Source organism: Octopus bimaculoides, chromosome 15 (genome assembly GCF_046866305.1).
Source record: "Octopus bimaculoides isolate indiv1 chromosome 15, ASM4686630v1, whole genome shotgun sequence".
In the NCBI taxonomy this organism is placed as follows: Eukaryota; Metazoa; Mollusca; class Cephalopoda; order Octopoda; family Octopodidae; genus Octopus; species Octopus bimaculoides.
In genome coordinates, this window is record NC_142942.1 from 34,191,049 (window position 1) to 34,214,198 (window position 23,150).

The 23,150-nt window shown below is 32.4% G+C and overlaps 1 protein-coding gene across 7 annotated transcripts in view; it reads left to right on the forward strand.

Annotated features, from left to right (window-relative positions):
• Positions 1–23,150, forward strand: part of LOC106880614 (uncharacterized) — a 77,205-nt gene that overhangs the window by 35,815 nt on the left and 18,240 nt on the right. For 4 of the 7 annotated variants that reach the window (XM_052973238.2, XM_014930628.3, XM_014930630.3 and 1 more), the window contains one exon: positions 5,878–17,157. The exons of 1 other annotated variant lie outside the window; for it this stretch is intronic. In XM_052973238.2, the coding sequence (XP_052829198.1) occupies positions 5,878–6,933 (1,056 nt within the window). In that variant the 3' untranslated portion in view covers positions 6,934–17,157. Of the gene's footprint in view, positions 1–3,157; positions 4,141–5,877; positions 17,158–23,150 lie in introns of those variants that run through there. 2 more of the 7 variants (XM_052973239.2, XR_016244451.1) reach the window with 2 other exon arrangements.

Consider the following 23,150-nt stretch of genomic DNA (forward strand, 5'->3'; position numbering starts at 1 on the left):
CCCAACCACATGGTTCTGGGTTCAGTCCCACTGCATGGCACCTTGGGCAAGTGTCTTTTTACTACAACGTCAGGCCGACCAAAACTTTGTGAGTGGATTTGGTAGATGGAAGCTGAAAGAAGCCCGCCGGTGGCATGTAAAAAGCACCATCTGAATGTGGCTGATGCCAGTGCCGCCTGACTGGCTCCCGTGCTGGTGGCACATAAAAAGCACCCACTACTCTCTTGGTGTGGTTGGTGTTAGGAAGGGTGTCTAGCTGTAGAAACATTGTCCCCAGTCAAACCATCCAACCTATGCCGGCATGGAAAAACAGACATTAAACAATGATGATTATCATCATCATGTATGTGTCTTTGTGTCTGTGTTTGTCCCCCCCCCCCCACCATCGCTTGACAGCCGATGTTGATGTATTTATGTCCCCATAACTTAGTGGTTCAACAAAAGAGATCAATAGAATAAGTACCAAGCTTACAAAGAATAAGTCTTGGATTTGATTTGTTTGACGAAAAGGTGGTGCTCCAGCATGGCTGCAGTCAAATGACTGAAACAAATAAAAGAATATATATATAAGTATAATTGAATTTAAATATCAATTAACCATTATGGTCTTGTTAGTATGCTGGCCACTGAGAAATAAATAATGACTTTATCCTAATTATGTATAAATAAATACACACACACACACACACACACACACACATACACACAAATAACCATGTATCATATATATACATATAGTCAATTTTAGAAGTTTGTGTTCCATTGTATCAACTTGCAGTTAAAATTCCTGTTTTTAATCCAAACTTGTTAGTTATTATGGTGACAATAATACCTACCTACCTACTTATCTTTCTTCCACATACACATTCTCTCTCTCTCTCTTTCTTTCTATCTCAACACCAACCTTTTCTCCACATATGTCCATTTATCATTGTGTTGAAATGCCAGCTGAATCAACCTTGCCTTTTATCCTCCTATAACCAATAAAATAAATATTAGTCTTGTACTACTGTGAATTCTATTGACTACCATTTCTATAATGTTAAAATTCTTTGACACTCAAGAAATTATCCCAAACTTTTAAGATTAAGAATTAATTTTCAAATTAACATCTTCAGAGTGGCATAAATTCAGTTATTTTTGGATGAATTTCCATTAGATAGAAATGGTGTGGTTTTGAAAACTTCTATTATTTGATTATAAATAACAATAATATTAATAATTCTTTCTACTATAGGAACAAGGCTTGAAATTTTGAGGGAGCTAGTTGATTATCTAAATCCCAGTGTTTGACTGGTACTTATTTTATCAACACTAAAAGGATGAAAGGCAGTTGACTAAGCATTTTGTTTGATGGTTAACAATTCTGCCACTAAGCATTTTGTTTGATGGCTAACAATTCTGCCAGCTTGCTATCTTAGTAGTAGTAGTAAAAATGATTTCAAATTTTGGCACAAGGCCTACATTTTCAGGGCAGTGGGCAGGTGGATTACATCAGCCCAGTGTTCAACTGGTACTTACTTTATCGACCCTGAAAGGATGAATGGCAAAGTTGACCTCAGCAGAATTTGAACTCAGAACTTAAGGACAGACGAAATGCCACTTAGCATGCTAATGATTTTGCCAGTTGCCGCTTTAATAATAATGATGATAATAATAATAATTTTGGTACAAGGCCAGCAAAGGGTAAGTCGATATCGATCCCAGTGCTCTGTTGGTACTTGCATTATCAATGTTGAAAGGATGAAAGGTAAAGTCGACTTCAGCAGAATTTGAACTCAGAACATAAGACAAGTAAAATGCCACTAAACATTTTGCCTGGTATGCTAACGATTCTGCCAACTCATTGCCTTCAAATAATAATAATGATGATAATGATAATGATAAAGTCAGATGTTCTGGCCCTAGATAGGCTAATCTTTGAGATGCAGTCCTAGCTGTGCCAAGGCTGTGCTTTCTCCAAGAGAAATCCACGGAAATAGGAGCCCCTGCATTTGAAATGATTGTGTGGGCTCTTGCTATGTCATTCATGTTGGGAGTGTGTGTAGAGGGAGACATTGGGGTTTTCTTGCTATGAATGGTACTTGACTATTTAGGAGATATACACCAATAAAACTGTTATTGAAACAAATAAACCAGTGCGTTCACCAAGTAAAGCTGAATATGTGCAATAACTAACAAGAAATTAAAACTCCTCATAGGTTTTTGACCTTTAGCTTGTGTATATTAAATATTAATAACTTGTGTTTGTTATTATTTAGTGTGAGGAAGAAGAAAAAGGAGCAATATCCATGACCTTTAAGGGTTCTTCTAGATTAAGTTGTTGTGTGGATCAGGAGAGTATTTCAGACAATAAAATGAGTTGGCTAAAATACAGGTTACATGAAGGTATGAGAAAATAGTGTATCAGGTGATTTTGGGGATAGCTAATTTATGATCCAGTGATTATTGTGTGTTGGTGAGTGAGTCTTTGTCAGTCACTTGAATGGCCATGTTTATAAAGTGTTTGTATATCTACCAGATATGTGAACAGTATTCCAAAGTGTGTTGTACTTGAGCTTAAATAAAGAGTTTATAAAGCAATCAGGACTGAAGTGTTTTTCTGGCCTTGAAAAATAAATAGAATTTGGGATACAGTTTTCGGCAATGTTATACATTTGAACAAGCCATGAGCAATAGTTGGATACTGTCAAGACTAACATTTGTAATGACTTTCATGGATGACTTGTGATGCTTTTATGCTTAGGAGTGTAGTGCAGCACTGTTTCTTTAGTTATGAATTGTGTTTGAATTAAAGAATACACATTTGTTGTGTCCCACTGGAGGTTTTGTTCAACACTTCTATCCATGAGAGTCACACTTCAACCCTTTAGCATTTAAACTGGCCATATCCAACCCAAAATATTCTATTTTTACATGCAAACGTAGTAGAATCAGCCCCTCACACCTACCCTGCCATGTCATTCTAAAAATAGTTACAGGATATGCATGAGTAATTCAAAACAATGTGAATAAATATGCATTACATTTGACAAAGTAATTTGAATGCTAAAGGGTTAAATGACTGGGTAGCATCTGGATGTTGCCTGAATCTCGTGTTAGGTTGGGGATGAAGTCAGTCTTGTATCTGGATAAGAGTATGTATTCGAGGTAGCAGTAAGAAGCTTGTTAATGTAGAACAGTATTAGTGTTGGCGATACAACCAAACCACAATGCATCACAAAGTTAACAATTTGAAATATAGAGGTCTTTGTAGCACATACAACAATGAAGTCTAATTGGACATTTCATCTAAGAGATGGTAAGCTGAACTAGTAGGTACTCATGCCAAAGACTGCTGAAAGATTTGCTGATGTCACAGAGAACAACACTGTTTTCACTGAAATCCTCTACAGAACTTGATGGTTACCAAGAAGAGATAGAGGTTTAAAGTAGTGAGACAGTAATTGCTAGCCATACTTGCATCTTTGAGATGTTGGCAGTAAGAAGGATGGATCAATAAAGATGTGGGAAAATTTCCTTGGGATGCTTTCTGCATGAACAACACAGACATAAGTGGGTACTTAACATACTTAATGAAGTGAATTTTAAAATATTTCATCAAAATTTTACTCATATAGAAAACAAAAAAAGTATAATGAGAATTCTTTTTCCAAAGATAATGTAGACAACTTCAAAATTAAAATTTAAAAAAGCTGAAGTACATCTAACCTACTGTAATCTTATATCTTAATACTGCCGACAAGAAATAGTTTATTTACACTTTTAATTTTTTCATTTAATCTTCCTCTCAATTTCATTAGTTATTCTATATTTAAAGAATTATATTACTTAACTACATGACAACATTATTGGAGTAAAGCTACTGACATTTAAAACTTCTCCAAGCTTAAAATAGATTTTTTTTTTCCCTCTCTCTAATTGACAAAGCAGCTGCTGAACTCTGTAGCTTACAACTTATTACTTTATGAAATAAGTGTAAGCTATTTACTTAATAGGTAGTCTTTTATCTCCAACTACTGTTACTGTGATAGATGTATCCAATAACAGTTCCTTAGATGACAATGATAGTTTTGCAGTTACTGCAAGATTGGTTAGAACGTTTGTCAACTTAAAACAGTTGTCTGTTGAAGTTTGCAGGTAAATGTTTTGCTTTCTTACTTGTATCATCTACCTTTTTCCTTCATATTCGAAATACATATCCATTTTGCAGTCCATCTAATTTGGTTTCTTTATTTTAAGATAATCTCTATCTTTCCTAGATTCATAAGTTATTGGAAATGCTGCTTCTGAAAATTTAGTTTGATTTTAAGATATATATTCGAGAACATGCAATATATAAGCAAAAATTTATGTTAAGAACAAAATTCAAAATTTCAGTTTGATATTCAAGGATTAACTTCAAAAAGTTAGGTTCAAGATATTTAAGAATAGATAAATGTTAATAATTTTTTTATAATAGCAATATATTTGTAATATGTAGAATAATTCTGACTGTGATTTAAACCTTTTATCCAAAATTGTTGTTATTCAGTTATTCTATATTTGTTTCTATGCTGATAGGTTTGGGAGAAATATTTATTTAATTCACTGAAATGGTGAAATAAATCCAAAATCTGTCTGGCTGGGATGTCTCCTATAATTGTTAGAATAATTAATTAGTCATTGATGAGTATTGTTTTTTCTTACTGCATAATTTTATTTAACTCTTTAATGCTTCTCATCCTTTATAACACTCACCTTGAAGCATGTTTAACTAACTTTGCTGTCCAGAATCTAATATTGTTACATAATGTTTATTTTTGCATTTAATTTCCTCTGTTAAATGTATATGCAGTATCTTGTATACATACAATACATACATCTATGTATGGATGTACATGTATTTACACATAGAAAGTTCATTGTTGATTTTATCCCTTTAGATTCAGTTTATTTTGATTATATAATGTGTATATGTATATACACACATAAATTTCATTGTAGATTTTTTTCCCTTTAGATTCATTTTATGTTGATTATATAATGTTTGACATATCAGTTGTAGTAACTATGCTGTATTTGAACACAGGAAATTTGAAACCATTATATGTAAGGAAGCCAATTTTATGTCCTGTTAAATTTCAAAAACATTTCCGTTTTGAATTGTCCATTTTATAGTTTGCATTCAGTTCAGTTTTTAATTTGTCTTCATTACAATTGACAAGAGCTAGGAAATAGGAACAGTTGTGTGTATGACAAGACATTTTACCAACCTTTTATTCTAAATATAATGAACCAGTTTCTTCAATGTATAGTATTGCTAAAGGAGTATTTCTTACCATGTTACATTATACCAGAATCTGGTTCTCATTATGTAGGTTGTTGTAAGGTAGCTATTTCAGACTGTTTTGTTTTTTTTCTTTTCTATTTTAAAACTTTGCTATGCATTTCATGCAAATGTATATGGTTTGTGCAATAGATGAGTATCTCTATATATTGGAGGAGGAGTGCATGTGCTTTTTTTTTTCTTCTTGTCATTAAAAAGTTGGACAAATATCTTTCCCATAGCCTCAAGTTAACCCATACCTTATGGGTAGAAATTATTAGACTGAAATAGTAAAGAAGCTCATAAAATATATATATGTCTGTATGCTTGTGATTATGTTGTACATCTTTCTATAACTTAGTGGCTCAACAAACATTGGTAAATTAATGACTGGGGGTTAATATGGTCAATTAAACCTTTAAAGGTGGTGCCCCAGCATGGCCACAGTTATGTGACTGGTAGAAGGATATGTTGGAAGTTTTTGTACTTTTGAATTATATATACATTGTACAAAGTAGAAATAATACTTAATTCTGTTTATTATATAATATTTTTCTCTCTATTTTCAGAAGAATTTCTCCACCAAAATGGCTGACACTGTATCTGAAGGAATTCTCCTTGGGCTTGGAAATCCTCTTCTTGACATTACTGTTGTTTGCCCAGACAACACATTACTCGATAAATATGGTTTACTAGCTAACAATGCTATCATAGCTACAGATATTCACCATCCTCTGTATGAGGAGATGGTGAAAAATTACAAACCGGAATATTTACCTGGAGGTGCCACCCTTAATAGTGTGCGTGTAGCACAGTGGCTTCTGCAGAAACCAAATGCTACCACATTTTTTGGTGGTGTAGGCCAGGATAAATATGCTGAGATTTTGAAAAAGAAGTCTATTGATGTTGGTGTGAATGTGTGCTATCAAGTCCACAGTGATGTTCAAACTGGTGTTTGTGGAGCAATAATAACTGGAGAAGACCGATCACTTGTAACAGAATTGGGGGCTGCCCAACACTTCTGTGTTGATTTCTTGAAAAAACCTGAGAACTGGAAGTTAGTAGAAGCTGCTCAGTGTTATTATGCTGGCGGGTTTATTCTCCCTGTTAGTAAAGAATCAGTTATTGCCCTAGCACATCATAGTACTGAGAATAAAAAGACTATGGTTATAAACTTGCATGCGACTTTCCTCTGCAGTATGTTTGCTGACCCCAAAATAAATATCTTACCTTACGTAGATATTCTTTTTGGTAACAGTGATGAAGCTGCTGAATTTTGTTCTATAATGGGATTCCCGAATAAGGACTTGAAGCAAATGGCGCTACAGGTGGCGGCATTGCCAAAAGTTAATTCAGAAAGAGAGCGCATTGTTGTTTTTACCCAGGGCAGGGACCCCACTATAGTAGCACAAGGAGGAAAAGTATCTGAATATCCAGTGGAATCTGTAGACCATGATCTTATTAAAGATACAAATGGTTGTGGGGATTCTTTTGTTGGTGGATTCTTGTCCCAATGGGTTCTTGGCCGCTCAGTACAGGATTGTGTCAGGTGTGGTTTTTATGCTGCCAAAGTTGTCATTCAGCACTATGGTTGCCAATATCCAGTGAAACCAAATTTTGTTTAAACATCCTCCTTCTTATAAAATTATTGCTCTTTTGAGATGGTCAGAAGCCCTCTGAGGCTTCTTTTTTAAATTACTTAAGAATTAAGGATAAAATTCGAAGAAGTGACTTTTTGTTTGTATTTATGAAACTATTATTGGATAACTTGATTTTTCCCTATTTGTCTAGATTTTGAGCAAAGCATTAAAAGTTTCTCATGCTTATTTACTAATTATAATGATATGGCATGTTAAATACCTCACATACATATTGCTTTTGATTTTATATAATTATAAGCATCTTTAATGTTTCTTAAAATTATATGACTCTAAAAGACTTGATATGTGGTTAGCATGAAAGTAATAAAATAGTGTCATTTCTGTTGAGATTTTTTTTCTTTTTCTTGGACAGTTGGTTGACAAGAGAAAATATGGATTTAAAAAAATTTAATCTGTGTTCCATACTTTAGATTTTCAATTGCGTGATTTATCATTTGTAAGAATATACATTTTCAATTTATATACAAATAACTGTTGTTTCATTGAATTTGAGTTTATTGAAATTCCATCGCAGCTACATAAGTTAGAGATTATGCACATACTCATGTTTCTGTTCATCTGTTGAAATTTATTTTCCTTCCACTTAGAAATTCCATCTTAAATTGAATCTCAATATATATATTTTTAATTTCTCAATTGTAGTACTTAAATTCTTATGGGTCCTTTAGATAGAGCAATTCTTAAATGTAACTTTAGTAACTATATATATATATGGGAGAATATACAAAAAATAACAACAGACGAGGACAGGTGGTGTAAATAACAAAAGTATATATTAGTATGACGCTCGGGAATACGGAAAGTCTTTGACGCTTATATATATATATATATATATATATATATATATATATATTATTAATTTTCTATAAATGACATATATTTTCAATTATTTACTTGTCTTGTGCAGTAGTTTATATTTGGTTGCAGCATTTGCAGAGATAATTATGATAATGTACTGCCCCTGAGTTGTTTATATTTCACTTATTTGTTAATTTATTTTTTAATTGCTAGATATGTAAAATTTTAGAAATTCAGATTGCATATAATTTAGAAAGTTAGTTTTACTTCTCATTTTTATTTCTTGAAAGAATTCATAGTACCAATTCTTTAAAAGTTTTCCTATTTGTGATAGATAATAGATATCAGAAGGCTAATGTTTGGCCAGGATGTGGTGTACATAGCCTATTGAATCAATTCCAATAATGACTCTTATATATTATCAATCTTACAAAATTTGGGTCTCAATGTTAACCCTGGCAGCATTTGAACCTAGAACATTGAAGTACCATAGTGCACACATATATTGACTGTTTCCCATCATTCTTACTTTCATTTGAACCTAGAACATTGCAATGCTCTATTTATTGAAGTATATATACATGTATTGGTTGTCTCTCATCACACCCTTACATTTATTTCATTCATCAAATATAGAAATCCTTTTTTCGTATAAAATAGTTGATTGTTTACAACTGCTAATTTCCAGTATTATTTGTTAGTGATTAGAAATTTTAATTTATTTTGAGCATGAGATTTTCCTTGGTTGCTTTTCTATCTCATCGTTCTGGTTATATTCAGTATACATGTAATGTATGTGTTAAGGATGATACAACACATTCCTAATTCAGTAGCACTATAAAATTGTGGAATGCAATCAAATAGGATAAATACATCTTGTATTATTAAAAGTTGGATATTCTTCTTGAATGTGAATAAGAGAATAACTTTTTTTTTCCCCCTCCCTGTAAACTAATCTTGTAGTTTATATACAGCTAGTTTCAATAAAGTTGCTGGTTAGTACTTTTGTGGTTTTGAAATCTATTACCTCTTTATGCTGTACTAAAGATGCAATGGGGTAGTTAATAGAATGTCCTTACTAATCCACTAACTTCCTGTAAATGTTGCAACAAAACATAAGAAATATAGAAGAGGAAATCATTTTTGTCAAGTGTCTCCTCTGCTCTTATTTCATGCCTTCATCTCATTAATATTTATGTAATCAACAACTACACTGTTGCCATGGCCATCAAACCAGCTCTCCCTTATTGTAAAATATTAATCTATTTTAAATGGATATGATCTGTTTGTGTGTGTGTGTGTGTATAAATATTTTTGTTTCTTTTTATGAAACTTTTTTCTGAATAAATCATGAACTAACTTTGTGTGTGTGAGATCATTTGTGAGCTACACTGCTGCAATGAAATTGGTTAGCTGGAATTTGTTGCATAAAAGCCATTTCCTGATTTTGAGGTTACCTATATTTTGGATATTGGTATTGATTCTAAACATTAAGGTTGATATTAGTATTTGGGTCCTATGATTTTGTAGTAAGCTCATTCACTGCCAGAACAGAGAGCCAGGAGTAATGTGATGTTGCTGATTATTTCTTCTTGGCAAATAAGCCTAAATTGCATAAAATCTTCATTTTGTCTGTACACAGAATACTTGCCATTTCCATTGTCATTTTTGACTTGCTGTTAAATGAAGTCTCATCAAGCCATTGCCATATTTTCTTCTCTAGTTGTAGGCCTACTTGTCCATGCTGGCCTATTACAAGTTGGTCAAAGTAGTCCAGTGGTCAGATGATTCACCTTCATCATTAGCACTTTGTGGCAAAATTTGTACTCTGAGTACAGAGATCCAGACCAAATACCTCACCATATTCTATGTGATTTTCTGCTAATTCACCTCATGCTGCAGCTAGTAATTGTAATGGAGCCACTCTTTATATGAAATTCACCCATAAAAGTTGTATTAGAAAATCTTATGTTAATACAGTTATATCTTAGAAAGTGAAGTTAAAGATGTTTTTTTGCAAAAATCAAGCAGTGTTAGACTCAATTTTTGCATGATATATTAAATAGCACATACACACACACTAAAATTTAGTATATATTCTTTGTACATTTTCCCTGATATTATTGTCTTTTGTTTACCATATGCCTCAATTGATTGTATATATATATGATGGATTTACTGATAGGTTACACTAGGTGCAAGTTGTTCTAAGAAAACTTGCAGAAAATTTAGTTATGAGATAAAATTTAGAAGACAGAGCAACAAGAACGAGATGTAAAGTTTGAAAATCATATTTCTGAAGCTGCATTCCACTATAGGACTTTAAAGTATTTTAATGGTCCATGTACACAAAAGATGGGAAGAATGGGCAATTTACAAGGTTTTATCTTTATCCTTGTACATAATTGAATAAAAAATTTCACACACATACACAAAACCCTATGGAATGTCCAGAATCCAAGCTCAATATCAACATGCACTGTTTAGAAAAGCATTTTTAGCTTTTTTTTTTATTTTTTTTGTGCATACTTAAAAAAAATAACATGATAAAAACTAAATGATGGTACATCCCGGTGATTACAGTTGTACATTTTTATATTTAGTTTTATTATCAATTATTCATATAATGGTATTTTTATGAACCAACTCGTAAACTTTGATATAGCATATGTTTCTTTCATGTCTGTTAGTAAATTCTAATCTAATTCATTGATATTTATACTATTTCATCCTTCTTCCAGCTTTATGTGTATGATATGGCTCTTGTAACTTCCTGTTTGGAATATTAACATAGGGAAAATATCTTTCACTCCTTTTGTCAACATTTTCTAAACTGAGTATGCTATTTGTGTGATTTTTCATGTGTTAGTCATCAACAGATTGATGTTGTATAGGGTTTGAAGTAACACTCCAGTCCAACACAGATCGAGGTAATCATTTTCTTCAATTTGTCTTCTACAGTTGTATAAACCTTATTACACTCTTCCCTCTACAATATACCTTCATGCTTTTGTAAAAGCTTTTCTTTCAATTTGGAGAATGCTGTTATTCTTAGAGAAAAATAATGTATTTTCAATTCAGTGATAATAATACCCTGCGAAAAGGTTTGACTGTTGTGAAAATAATAAGATCTGGGCTTGACTGTCAATTTGGTTAATGTGGTAAAGTTATTTTTGCAGCCTTCAACAGATATTTGAAATATCTTTCAATTACTTAAACCTTTTATTGTTGTTGAATTTAAGTGAAAAAGAAAATAGCTAACTAAATATCTTTGTTATTCAATATCACAAGTATTTTTTATATAGATCTAAGTGGTATTCACCTGAAATTATTTTGTTTTAAAGTTAAACCTGTTAAGTTCTTTTCCATATATCTTTCTGAAGTTTTCTTTTCAACTAGTTTCATTTTGTTGATTTTTTATTTTTTTATTTTTTGGAGTAAGTGACTTAGACTGATTCATCTTCTGAGTGGATTAAAATGGTATCAATAGAATTATTCCTTTCCTGCATTTTAGAAGGGTTTTGTTCACTTCTTTTGTTTAGTTATCTTGCATTCAAATGGATCTAATATTGTGCCTCAAGTTTTCACAGTTTCTCCTTCATCTCAAGCAACCTATTAAGGTGCTAGTTCAATAATTATTGACTTAGATTTGTTGACTCTTTCAAATGTTATTGGTGATAGGGCTTTGTTTCAACCATTCAATACCTCAGTAAGACTCTTCAAACTTTGCTGAAAATACTTACAAGGTCTATTTTTTTAATTTATTCCATGGCAACAAATCTAGTCATGATTAATACTTCAATTACATCTTTGTTTTCCCCCCCTCTTTTATAATTGTATATTATTATTATTGATCTCTTTAGCATTAAGAAATTGCCTGAAATTTTCTTTGATTACAAGTTGCTTGTAATATGTAGTTATGAAAATGTAGGATTCTTTTTACCACATTTTAATCACTTCAATTACACAGCTTTATATCTATTATAATTTTATTTTATGTGTGTCTCATTTGAATAATAACTGAGATGTATAATATTTACCAACACTTCAATAACTTTAAAAAAATTACGTTTTTCAAGGGAAATTTGTTTTACAATTTTTTAAACAAATTATTATGTCTTTAAAGCATATTCAGCAAAAAGTTTCTTTTGTTATGATTCTTTTTTTAAGCTGTTAAATTGATTTATTGGTACTGTTTTTAACCTAAATAACTGAATGTGTCAGAACTATCCTAAGTAGATTATCGTTTAACTTATAAAGTATTATTTCTAATTTAACAAAGTAATCTGTTTTTACTTTGCAAAAAGCCCTAAAGACACAACTTTGAACCTTGATAAATATTAGTTCAATAAATTTCATCTGTTGGAAATGTCCATTTATAAATTAGATATTTTCTCTGATGATTTGAAAAACTTACTATTAAGAACAGCATTAGAGAATACTAATTATTTGAAAAAATTCAGTCTTTTTTCTTTCCAAAGAAGGAAGCAAAAAAAAAAAACAAAAACACAAAAATACCTGAAATGAATGGATGTCTTAAAAACACAAATTTCAATTGTTTGTGGAACCCTAAACTGTCCAGTCAGCATTCACAGGGCGCCTTTACCAGAGAAAGATTTCCTACTCTTCCCCTATTTAAATCTGCTAACATTGTAGTAGGGAAATTCATGTTTGAGTCTGAAGTGGTAAATCTAACAATTTCATGTAAGATTTTCAAGTGTCTGGAAATGTATAAGATATATTAATTCTTATATTACAAGATGGGATAGTATAATTTTGACATTAAGTTTATATTTTTAGCATTTTGGAAAGGGGCTGGAAAATATTTGAATTGTTGTCATATTAAAAAAATTTCCTTAATAAATATATGTAGACATTAAAATACATTTGAGTTCTTCAATAAAACATGTAGTGTAGTGTTTATAACTTAACATAATTATTCTGTAATTGGTGAGGGGTATATTTGGTACATACAGCAAGATTATATGAATTACATTTTGTAAAGAATTTCTCTTTGAAATCTTTGAATCTGTGTAAATATAAAGAAACAAGGCTTGGTTTCTGTATTAAGCCCATTAGAAACTCTAATGTATTAAAACTGAAGTTGCACTAAGATCTGAGTTATGGTAAAAAGGAAGGTCTCAAATTGTATGTGCTTGAAATGTTTCACTTGAATTTGCTGCAGATAATAATAATATCTGACAGCTCTGTATATAGCACAATGCTTTCAGATTTTCTTGTCTGAGATTTCAAGAAAGCTATCCATTGTACACCTGTCAATTTCCTCCTGTTCCTGTGTCTTTATTGTTTAATTCAATTCCATTTTTAGGTTTAATTTTACAACCATTTTCATTGTTTATTGTATAACATTTTGATCATCAACCCACAAACAAAGCAGATAAAACTTGTTCAAACACTTTCCTTTTTGGCTTTAGACATAAGACTGCAGTTAGTTATGAACTTGTAGTGAAATAACTAAGGATGTTATGTTGTAATATTGGTTTTCCTATCATGTGATGATTCAGAAATTACTATTTTACTAATGCACTGATGACTATAAATAAATTTTAGCAGTTTATTCAATTTTTAAAAAATTTTGTTTTCTACATTCCAGTAATTCTCTTTGTTAAAAAAGATATGTACAAACTATCGAACAAGAGATCTTTCTTTTTGTTTTCATAATGTATGTGTGTATATGTATGTATATGCATGTGTGTATATATGTATGTTATGTGCATGCATTGTGTGTGTGTGTGTATATATATATATATATATATATGTGTATATGAGAAAGAGAGAGTGAGTATTGGACAATGCTAAAGCAAGCATGGTGTAAATATTCACAAACTAGTGCTCAGATAAATAAGAACTCAAATTCCGACTCTTTTATCCTGGACAGGTATCTCTAGTGTAAAAAGTCAGTTATAAGAACAATCGTTGTGTATGTATGGAAGTAAAAAGGCAGATAAACATAAGTAAGCTTGATGAGTATATTTACATAGAATACAAAACAAACAAAAGGAGTTATGTAATCTTGACAACTGTTTCAGGTGAAACATGTCTTATGCTATAACCACCTCATAAAAGACCAATAGCATTGTAGGTGTATAGAATAACACAAGTTCTTACAGATCCATAAGGTTGTCATGACATCTTCATCAGAAGAATGTGACTAAAAGCATATTTCACAGCAGTGTTTACAAATATATAATCTTAAAATGGGGGTAGAGTGGAAATGAGTGGGGGAGGGGCTAAAGGGAAAATGAGAGAAAGGAGAGGTAACTAAAGTGGAATTAGTACTATGAAACATCAGCTGGTGATAACCAGAGAAAAGAAAAGTAAAGTACATTTATAAGGGCAAGGATGTGACCAGCACCAGGGTGGTTGCAGATCATATTCTTTATTTGTGTTTATCTACCTTTTTACTTCTGTGTGTGCATATTTGGATGTATGTTATATGTATGGTTTATATATATATATATATATATATATATATATATATATATATATATATAATGTGTGTGTGTGTGTGTGTGTGTGTGTAGTATAAATATACAGTATATATAATTTTTCAACATTTTAGGGGTTTGTATTTTTTTTTAGTTTTAAAATGCGAATACATCACAAATTTCTTCTCAATAAGATGTTATTGATATATTTTTCTTATGTAAACTGTCTCAAATTTCTGTATTTATCTATTGGTTCTTGTGTCTAACTATTTAATGAAATGTTTGCTAATGCATTCAGGGTTTCCTTTTAGCCAAAAGGGATAGTTTTCATATGTAGCATCACTGCCACTTTATAAATGTATTCAATATGTTGTCACATTTATTTGTGTAATTTCCAATTGGTAAAGGGGTCCTAGTCTTCCATAACTTTCTCCTCCCTTTGTACAATTCATTTCTCATTTTTTTTTAAACATGAACACAAAATGTGCCCCAAAAGTAACAAGCTTCTACATATAAAATAACTCTATCAGTTTACCTTGGTTACCTCAACCATTTCACCGTGTTTTTTTTTTTTTGTGTGTCTATTCATACTTGTCTGAAGAATTACAGTTGGTGAAACACTAATCACATCAGAGACTGATATTGAAAATAGTGTAGGGTTTCTGCTTAGTTTTATTCTCAGTAAGTTGATACTTAATATTCTTCATGTAATCACTGTAAGGATTCTATTTAATTAAATTCTAATCAAAATTTAATCAATGATATTTCAAATGAAATAATACTATGAAAACAGTAACAGCATTATAATATAAATAAAACATGCTTTTTATTATCCTTTGAAATCTCATACTACTTCACAATTTTATTTTAACTTTTGGGCCTTATGTGTGTGTCTATCTGTGCATGTATGTTAGTATATATGTATGTTAATGTGTATGATTATGATTTGTGAGGGCTACCTGTTCGGTTTCTCTCATCTTTCATGATTTGGGGCTTGTTAATCAAGTTGACTTTGTTGTCTATTCAGGTTGTTGTTTACTTCTTTCTCTGTATTGTTATTTTTGTTATTCATAACACCATAAAGTACCTTGTTAATCTGAATTGTGTTACCATGAAAGGTACACTTGTTTGTCTTGACCCTCTCCTACCATAAGGTGTACAGGGTGGGGGGCTCTCTTGATGTTGATCAGCTCGCAAGGCAGCATATTGTATAGCACTGACTGAAAAGGTTGTGTGTGTTCTCCCTCCCCCCGCCCCTGCCAACCCCCCCTCACTTCACTATGTTCTACACTTAAGTGAAGCAACCACTCATGACACAATTGAGTGTTTCTTATTGTCTAATTTTACCCAACTGACCCCTCTCTCTTCTTTCCAAGTTGAACTACATTCACACACAGTGGATACCAATGACTGTAAATATATATTGAAATATCCATGACTTGGATCATTTGAACTGTCTTTTGATACATTATTCATGGAATTTTTAATTCAACCATTATAGTTGATAAAACATGTTTGTCTTTACTGCTGGCATCTTATATTCAATATCTGATTGTCTTTATCTTTGAGCTGCTATGATATATTTATGACTTTGACTTAACTATATTGTACTAAAATTGTGTGTGATCTTTGATTGAAGTATCTGCTTAACATTTGAGCTTGTGTCTGTGTATGTGTATGTGTGTGTGTGTGTGTGTGTGTGTGTGTGTGTGTGTGCTTATACATGTCAGCATATGTAATTAAATTCTTCTATAATGGTTTTCTCATGAATATCCTCAATAGTAATTATTATGATTATTGCGATTTAATTTCTTCGACTATGTGTAGGCAGTTCACCTGAGAATGTTTGAGCCTGTTTGATCTTTTGGTTGTATACAGTGATGCTATCTTGAGTACTTCGTACAACCATTAGAAAGTAGTTGACATCTGTTATATTTTGAAAGATCATTACACAAAGTAGAATGGTTAAGCTGATAATTGGAGATAGTGAATGTTTGAATATGTTTGAAATATGCTGATGTTTCTCTTAAGTGGAAGTGAAAGCATTGTTTTAGTTATGTAGTTCCAACTTCAAAACTTTTTTTTTTTCATCAGCTCAACAAATTTTTGTATTTAATGTTGTATTTTGGTTGTTTCATCACATTTCCTTATAAATTAATATTTGTATTTGAAACAAATTTTTTATCTGTATACTGTTGTTATTCATGTTGTTGCTGTTTTGTTTAATTAACAAAGCTAACTTTGTGATTTTGTCTTCATAAAAGCATTTTGATTGCTGAAACTAAAATTAAATGTAATTCTTGATAGTCGTCTTCAAATAAAAGAGGTGGGTAACTGTGCTCTGGCTGGTAAACATTTTTATTAATTTTCATTTGACAACTTTCTTACTATTAACTTAGAAAATACATTTCATTATGCATTATTAATTTGGAGTTAATTGATAAAGTAAATGTTAAGACAAGCTTCAATTTGAGGTGATAATTTTGTTACATCTACTGACAGATGGAGGTGTCATTTATGGTTGCCACTTAACTGACTTTATGATGGATAATGTGGGACGCAAAATTACACTTCTACCCACAATGTAACATTTAAGCCATGCTAGCATGGAAAACCAAATTATTCATGTGTTTTTCCAGCTTTAATTCATAGTTATATATCTTTTTTTTTTTTTTGTTTTTGTTTTGAACTTCAATATAAACATGATGTAATTATTTTCTGAGAACTTGGAACTTTTAAAAGATATATATACCATTTTTTAAAATGTAAAATACATGAATATATTTATGTAACTATTAACTTTCAGTCTCTTACTGAATAAGTATTAGAAATATTAAAAAGCCTTTTTTTTTTTTTTTCTTTCAAAGTATATATGATTATTTGTGTTTATATTGAATCTTTTAATGTTTATAAATGAATAAAATAAGAGAAACCTTAAAAATTTGACCCCACTTTTCTATTTGGTGCTTTGTGTGGTATTTTAAGATGTTTAAAGGCAAATATGAAAATAAATCTCTATTGTATTAATGGATCTACCTCAGATTAATTCATGGAATAGTCACTCATCTGGTTCTATTCACATGTGATGCATCACTTGTCAGATTATATTATTTTGCCTAGTAATTCATATCAAGTCAAAGAAAACTTGCTAAAATTTGGTACATTTAATTCTAGTTTTGTATTTAACACGTAACCTTCGACATGACAGCTTTGATTAATTGACATGCTGTAATATTTTTAGTTTGTCTGCTCACAAAAGTTTGGAAAGTCATTTTTTTTTTTACCAATAATTAAAATGTTTTATTAATTATTTTCCATTCCCATTATACTTGCTACTAATTAAGTTTAAAAAAAAAAATGAAAACTAAGAACAAAGATTGAATTGTTCAAGTCAGTCAGGACCCTACTTCTTATTTTCACCATTTTGGCAGCCATAACAGCTACTGACATGAAACCGACAACAGAAATCAAAATCGACCCAAGAGTTTTTGTCAGGATGAGGTCCAAATATAGTCTTCAGATTCATTTGTTTCTTTGAAGTTAGAATTAATAATGTTCTGTAATAATAGTTGCAGTTGCTGGCACTAGTCATAAACTTGTAAAACTTTTAGTATCACTTTTAAAGTTGACACTTGTCATTAACCCTTTACTATTTAAACTGGCCTTATCTGGCCCTAATATTCCACCAGTTTTATATTTAAACTGACCAGATCTGGCCTCTACCTTATAATATCATTCTAAAAATAATCATGTTAGTGTAATTTCATGTGTATGAGATGATGTATGATTGATTCAAAACAATGTGAATAAATAAGTATTCTGAATGCTAAAGGGTTACAGTATTTTGCAAATGTGTATCTTAGCTAGAGAGAAAAAAAATCTATTAACATTTAGTCCAAATAAATCATTAAAATTGCTCTAACTCTGTACAGACATTGAATTTTAAACTAGATTACTTCAGATGTTTTAATTTTATTAATTAGCTTCAACAAATCCTAATCTGTGATATTGTCATTTCTAAAAACATTCTATCAAATGGTATTCAAATTCAGTACCTTTCATTCTTTCTTTCTTTAAACATAAAGGGAAAATACTTTAATACTACGACTATAGCTATTTAGATTTGTAGTAGGTATTGGATTCTATATGATATCTCATAAATTTTAAGAAATCAAAGGAGGCTGTCTTTATGTAGAAATTCTATAATGTAGAGGCCATTTCTTATTAAAGAAACAAATAGGGAAACTTGAACTCAGAAATAAAACCTAGTAAAATACATAAAATATGTTGCTGACAATGAGTCTAACAAGTACACGTGTGTGTGTGTGTAATGTAATATAAAATGGTTTCTATGGCTTGATGTTCTTCCTAATGTCAACTTCTTCACACAGTTTACTGGGTAGTTAGGTTACTAAGTAACTTGTAAGGCAAGGCCTCTAGACTGAGGGGTATGTAGTATTGAGGGAGGGGAGCTTTATGCTTGGTAAGAGAGGTTAAAGTACATGAAAGGGACAGGAATGAGTGTCTTTGCTGCAGAGGAGATTGGCTACCCCAATTGGAAAAGGAAACAAGATGATGGTGAAGAGATGTCGGGGCATCTTTGGGACTGTGAAATATATGAGTAATCCAGAGTATAGGACAAGGTAAATGGGAAGGTAAGTTCTTGAGAGTATGAAAGGAATGTGTTGTAGTTTGCGGTGGTGTGGAGGAAATAGGAGCGGAGCAGGAAGGTAATAGATGTCGGCACAGGTGGTATGAAGTGTGTGGGGAGGGATGCAAGAGGAAATGCATAGTATCATGGACAAGGTCAGAGGTACATAGGGCTAGAAATAGTGAGTGATGAACAGATGCAATGGGTGCTGCTGTTGGCAGAATGAAAGGGTATATGGAGGAAAATAGGTGGTAGACAAAGGAAGTAGTTCAAAGGAGGAGGAGTGGTTGCAAAAAATGGTGGGGGTGAAATATATATGCAGTTTCATTTATATATTGGGTTGGTGCATAATTATTGTGGCTTTTTTTCCAACAAATTTTATTCAACAAAAACAGTTTAAATTATTATTCCGGAGAATATTCACCATCTGCTTCCCATTTGCTTGGCAGACTGTCATTTAAAGATGTTTTTGTTGAATAAAATTTGTTGAAAAAAAGCTGCAATAATTATGCACCAACCCAATAATTACAGCAGCTGACTGAATCGTACCCTAGCCAGAAGTGTGATGGAGGGGTGGGTGTGAGGGAGAGACCCTTCAGGGATAGAATTCATACAGAGACATAAACATTATATGCTTTATCCCTTTTGATACCAACCTGCCTGAGACTACCCCAGGTTCTATGACAGAAACATACAAATTTTAAAATCATATAAATTATATGCTAATTCAAAATTTTATGCTAACTTGTTTCAGACCCCAACTTAATAATGAGAAAGTTATTTTACTAAATTCTCTATTTTAAAAATTAGTTGAAGCAAAGGCAGCATATGGTAACTAAAGTGTTAAGGGCCTCATTTCTGCTGAGATGGAGAGGTCTTCTCAAGCACAGCAAAATCACCAATCAACTTGGCCCTTTATCATCTCCCCCATGAGGCTCAAAATCTAGTGGTTGTTATCACTACTTTCTCCCATGTCTTCCTCGGTCTTTATGTGACTGCCCTCATCAATGCGCATCATATGACCATACTTGCACATGTAATATGTATGTAAATATAAATATGCATGTGTGTGTGCACACACACACACACACACACACACACACACACACACACACACACACACACACACACACACACACACACACACACACACACACACACACACACACACACACACACACACACACACACACACACACACACACACACACACACACACACACACACACACACACACACACACACACACACACACATACATATATTTATAAGCAGAAGTGTATATGCATTCATGTTTGCTCTCTCTCTCATATATATATATATATATATATATATATATAGGATAGTGGTACAACAAATGCACCAATATTTACTGGAAATAGCAGTCGATAATATATGATGCTATAGTAAAGCTACATTGTATATATATACTGGCAAAAATGTTTGATGGGTGGCGAACGTAAGAAAATTTCATCTTACCTGTAGGAAGAACATTAGATAAATGTACAACCCAGATGTAGATAATCTATATATATATATACATATACACACACACATGTAAAGTTCTGCATTTGGGTATATTTATGTATGTATAATTTATATACATAGTGCAGGCATGACTGTGGGTAAGAAGTTCACTTTTCAATCACAAGTTTCCAGGTTCAATCCCACTGTGTGGCATCTAGGGTGAGTGTCTTCTATAGCCTTGAGCTGGTCAAAGCCAGGTGAGTGGATTTGGTAGATAGAAACTGAAAGAAGCCCATCATAATATATATATGTGTGTGTGTGCGTGTGTGTATGTCTGTCTGTCACTGTCTCCTTGCCTTGACACCACATGGTAATTGTAAGTGGGTGTCACCATCATCATCATCTTTGTTCCCTATCTTCTGTGAAAATGTTTAGTGTTGGGGAAATATTGCCTTACTTGGAAACAGGTAAGAATTGGTAACTGGAAGGTCATTTGGTTTTAGAAAATCTGTCTCAACAAATTCCATATGGATATATGTATGCATATTTTATGCATATTTATTTAACCCTTTTGTAACTATATTTCTGACCAAAATACACCCCTCATGAGTTTCAATTAAATTCTAAAATAATCATGAATTTAGACTAGTCTCATTAACCTGTAACTTTTTTTATTTATCAACATATTAATGTGATATTTGGAACATAATTGAAGAAAGGGTTCTTAATCAATTCTATTGCATAATTTTTGTCTCAAAGTTCTCCATGTACTGGGGTACTGCTAGTGTCTCTCACATGTAAATATTGGTTCAGCTTCACAAATCGTACTCGCGTCATAATAATGGAAACATATTCATCGTCAAAAGGTTCCTGATTGCTCCAGTAATTTGTTATTCTGGGTAACTGTCTAATACCCATAGTAATATTTATGGCAAAAAATGCCCATAGGCGTAGGAGTGGCTGTGTGGTAAGTAGCTTGCTTACCAACCACATGGTTCCGGGTTCAGTCCCGCTGCGTGGCACCTTGGGCAAGTGTCTTCTACTATAGCCTCGGGTCGACCAAAGCCTTGTGAGTGGATTTGGTAGACGGAAACTGAAAGAAGCCCGTCATATATATGTATATATATGTTTGTGTTTGTCCCCCTAGCATTGCTTGACAACCGATTCTGGTGTGTTTATGTCCCCGTCACTTAGCGGTTCGGCAAAAAGAGACCGATAGAATAAGTACTAGGCTTACAAAGAATAAGTCCCGAGGTCGATTTGCTCGACTAAAGGCGGTGCTCCAGCATGGCCACAGTCAAATGACTGAAGCAAGTAAAAGAGAATTTCATCTACGGTTGCAGGAAACCACAAGCTATCTTTTTTTTCCGGCTTGTTTACATTCTGCGTAACAGTTTGTATCCGCAGTAACCATTTCAAACAAGCACGAAAAAGAAGTCTAAAGGTTTCACTTCCTGAGAAAGACTATGGGTACACCCTGTCTCCTCAGAAAAATTGTTAATAAAAATATTTTTAAAATCTTTACTCCATTCTGGTGTAAAATCTTCCTTGCTGTCGCCGTCGCCGTCGCTGCTTTCAGTTTCGGATACAGAAATATCTGATTCATTATCGTTCACCACATGCTTTTGTAGCTCATTCATTCTTTTCTTTGATATCTCCATATCTTCTGTCGAAAAACCTTCAAATTCGGAATCACTGCTTGATAGCATGAAACTCCTCTCCATCTTCAAAGTTGAAAAAAATTAACGCCGCAAAAATGTGGAAAAAAATCTTCCAAAATTCACTGAGTTCAAATATCACGCCAAACAATGTCGGATACAATAACTCAACTGTTTGCAACGTGAAATCATGTGTTTTAACGAATGTACTAACGAGATTTGGGTTCAAATATACATTTAAATAACAATGGGTACTTTTGGCCAGCTATGGCTGGGTTGGTCTTATGAACCAAAAACGTTTCGGCCGGCTACGGCTGGGTTAATAACGAAAGGGTTGAACTGACCATATCCAGTCCACATATTCAATTTGTTTTATGTTTGAACAGGCCAGATCTGGCCTCTCACATTTACTCTACAATATCATTCTGAAAATAAATAAGCATTACATTTGACAGAGTAATCTGAAATCTAAAGGGTTATGGAGTTCACTTGCCACTTTATATATATATATATATATATATATATATATATATATATAGATATATATATCATCATCATCATCGTTTAACGTCCACTTTCCATGCTAGCATGGGTTGGACGATTTGACTGAGAACTGGTGGAGCCCGAAGGCTACACCAGGCTCCAATCTGATTTGGCAGAGTTTCTACAGTGTAGTAGGTGCTTTTACGTGTCACTCGCACGAAGGCCAGTCAGGCGATACTGGCAATGGCCACGCTCAAGATGGTGTATTTTATGTGCCACCCGCACAAAAGCCAGTCCAGGGGCACTGGCAACGATCTCACTCGAAAGTCCTTACACATGCTGCGGGCACAAGTGCCAGAAAGGCGACGCTGACACATGCATATATATGTATATGTACACGCATATATATATGTATACATACACATACATATGTATATATAGTGAGAATTAACAAAAGACAAAGAAATGTGTATGAACAACAAACAGATGTATTAATTTAACGCTCGGTAAGTGAGAAAGTCTTTTACGTTTTGAGCCTATGCTCTTTGACATATATATATATATATGTATATATACATACATAAATATAAATGTATATATTATATTATATTATAAAATAATAGCAGGAAAATTACAACAAAAAAATCATCACAGAAGATATACAGGTATTGGACA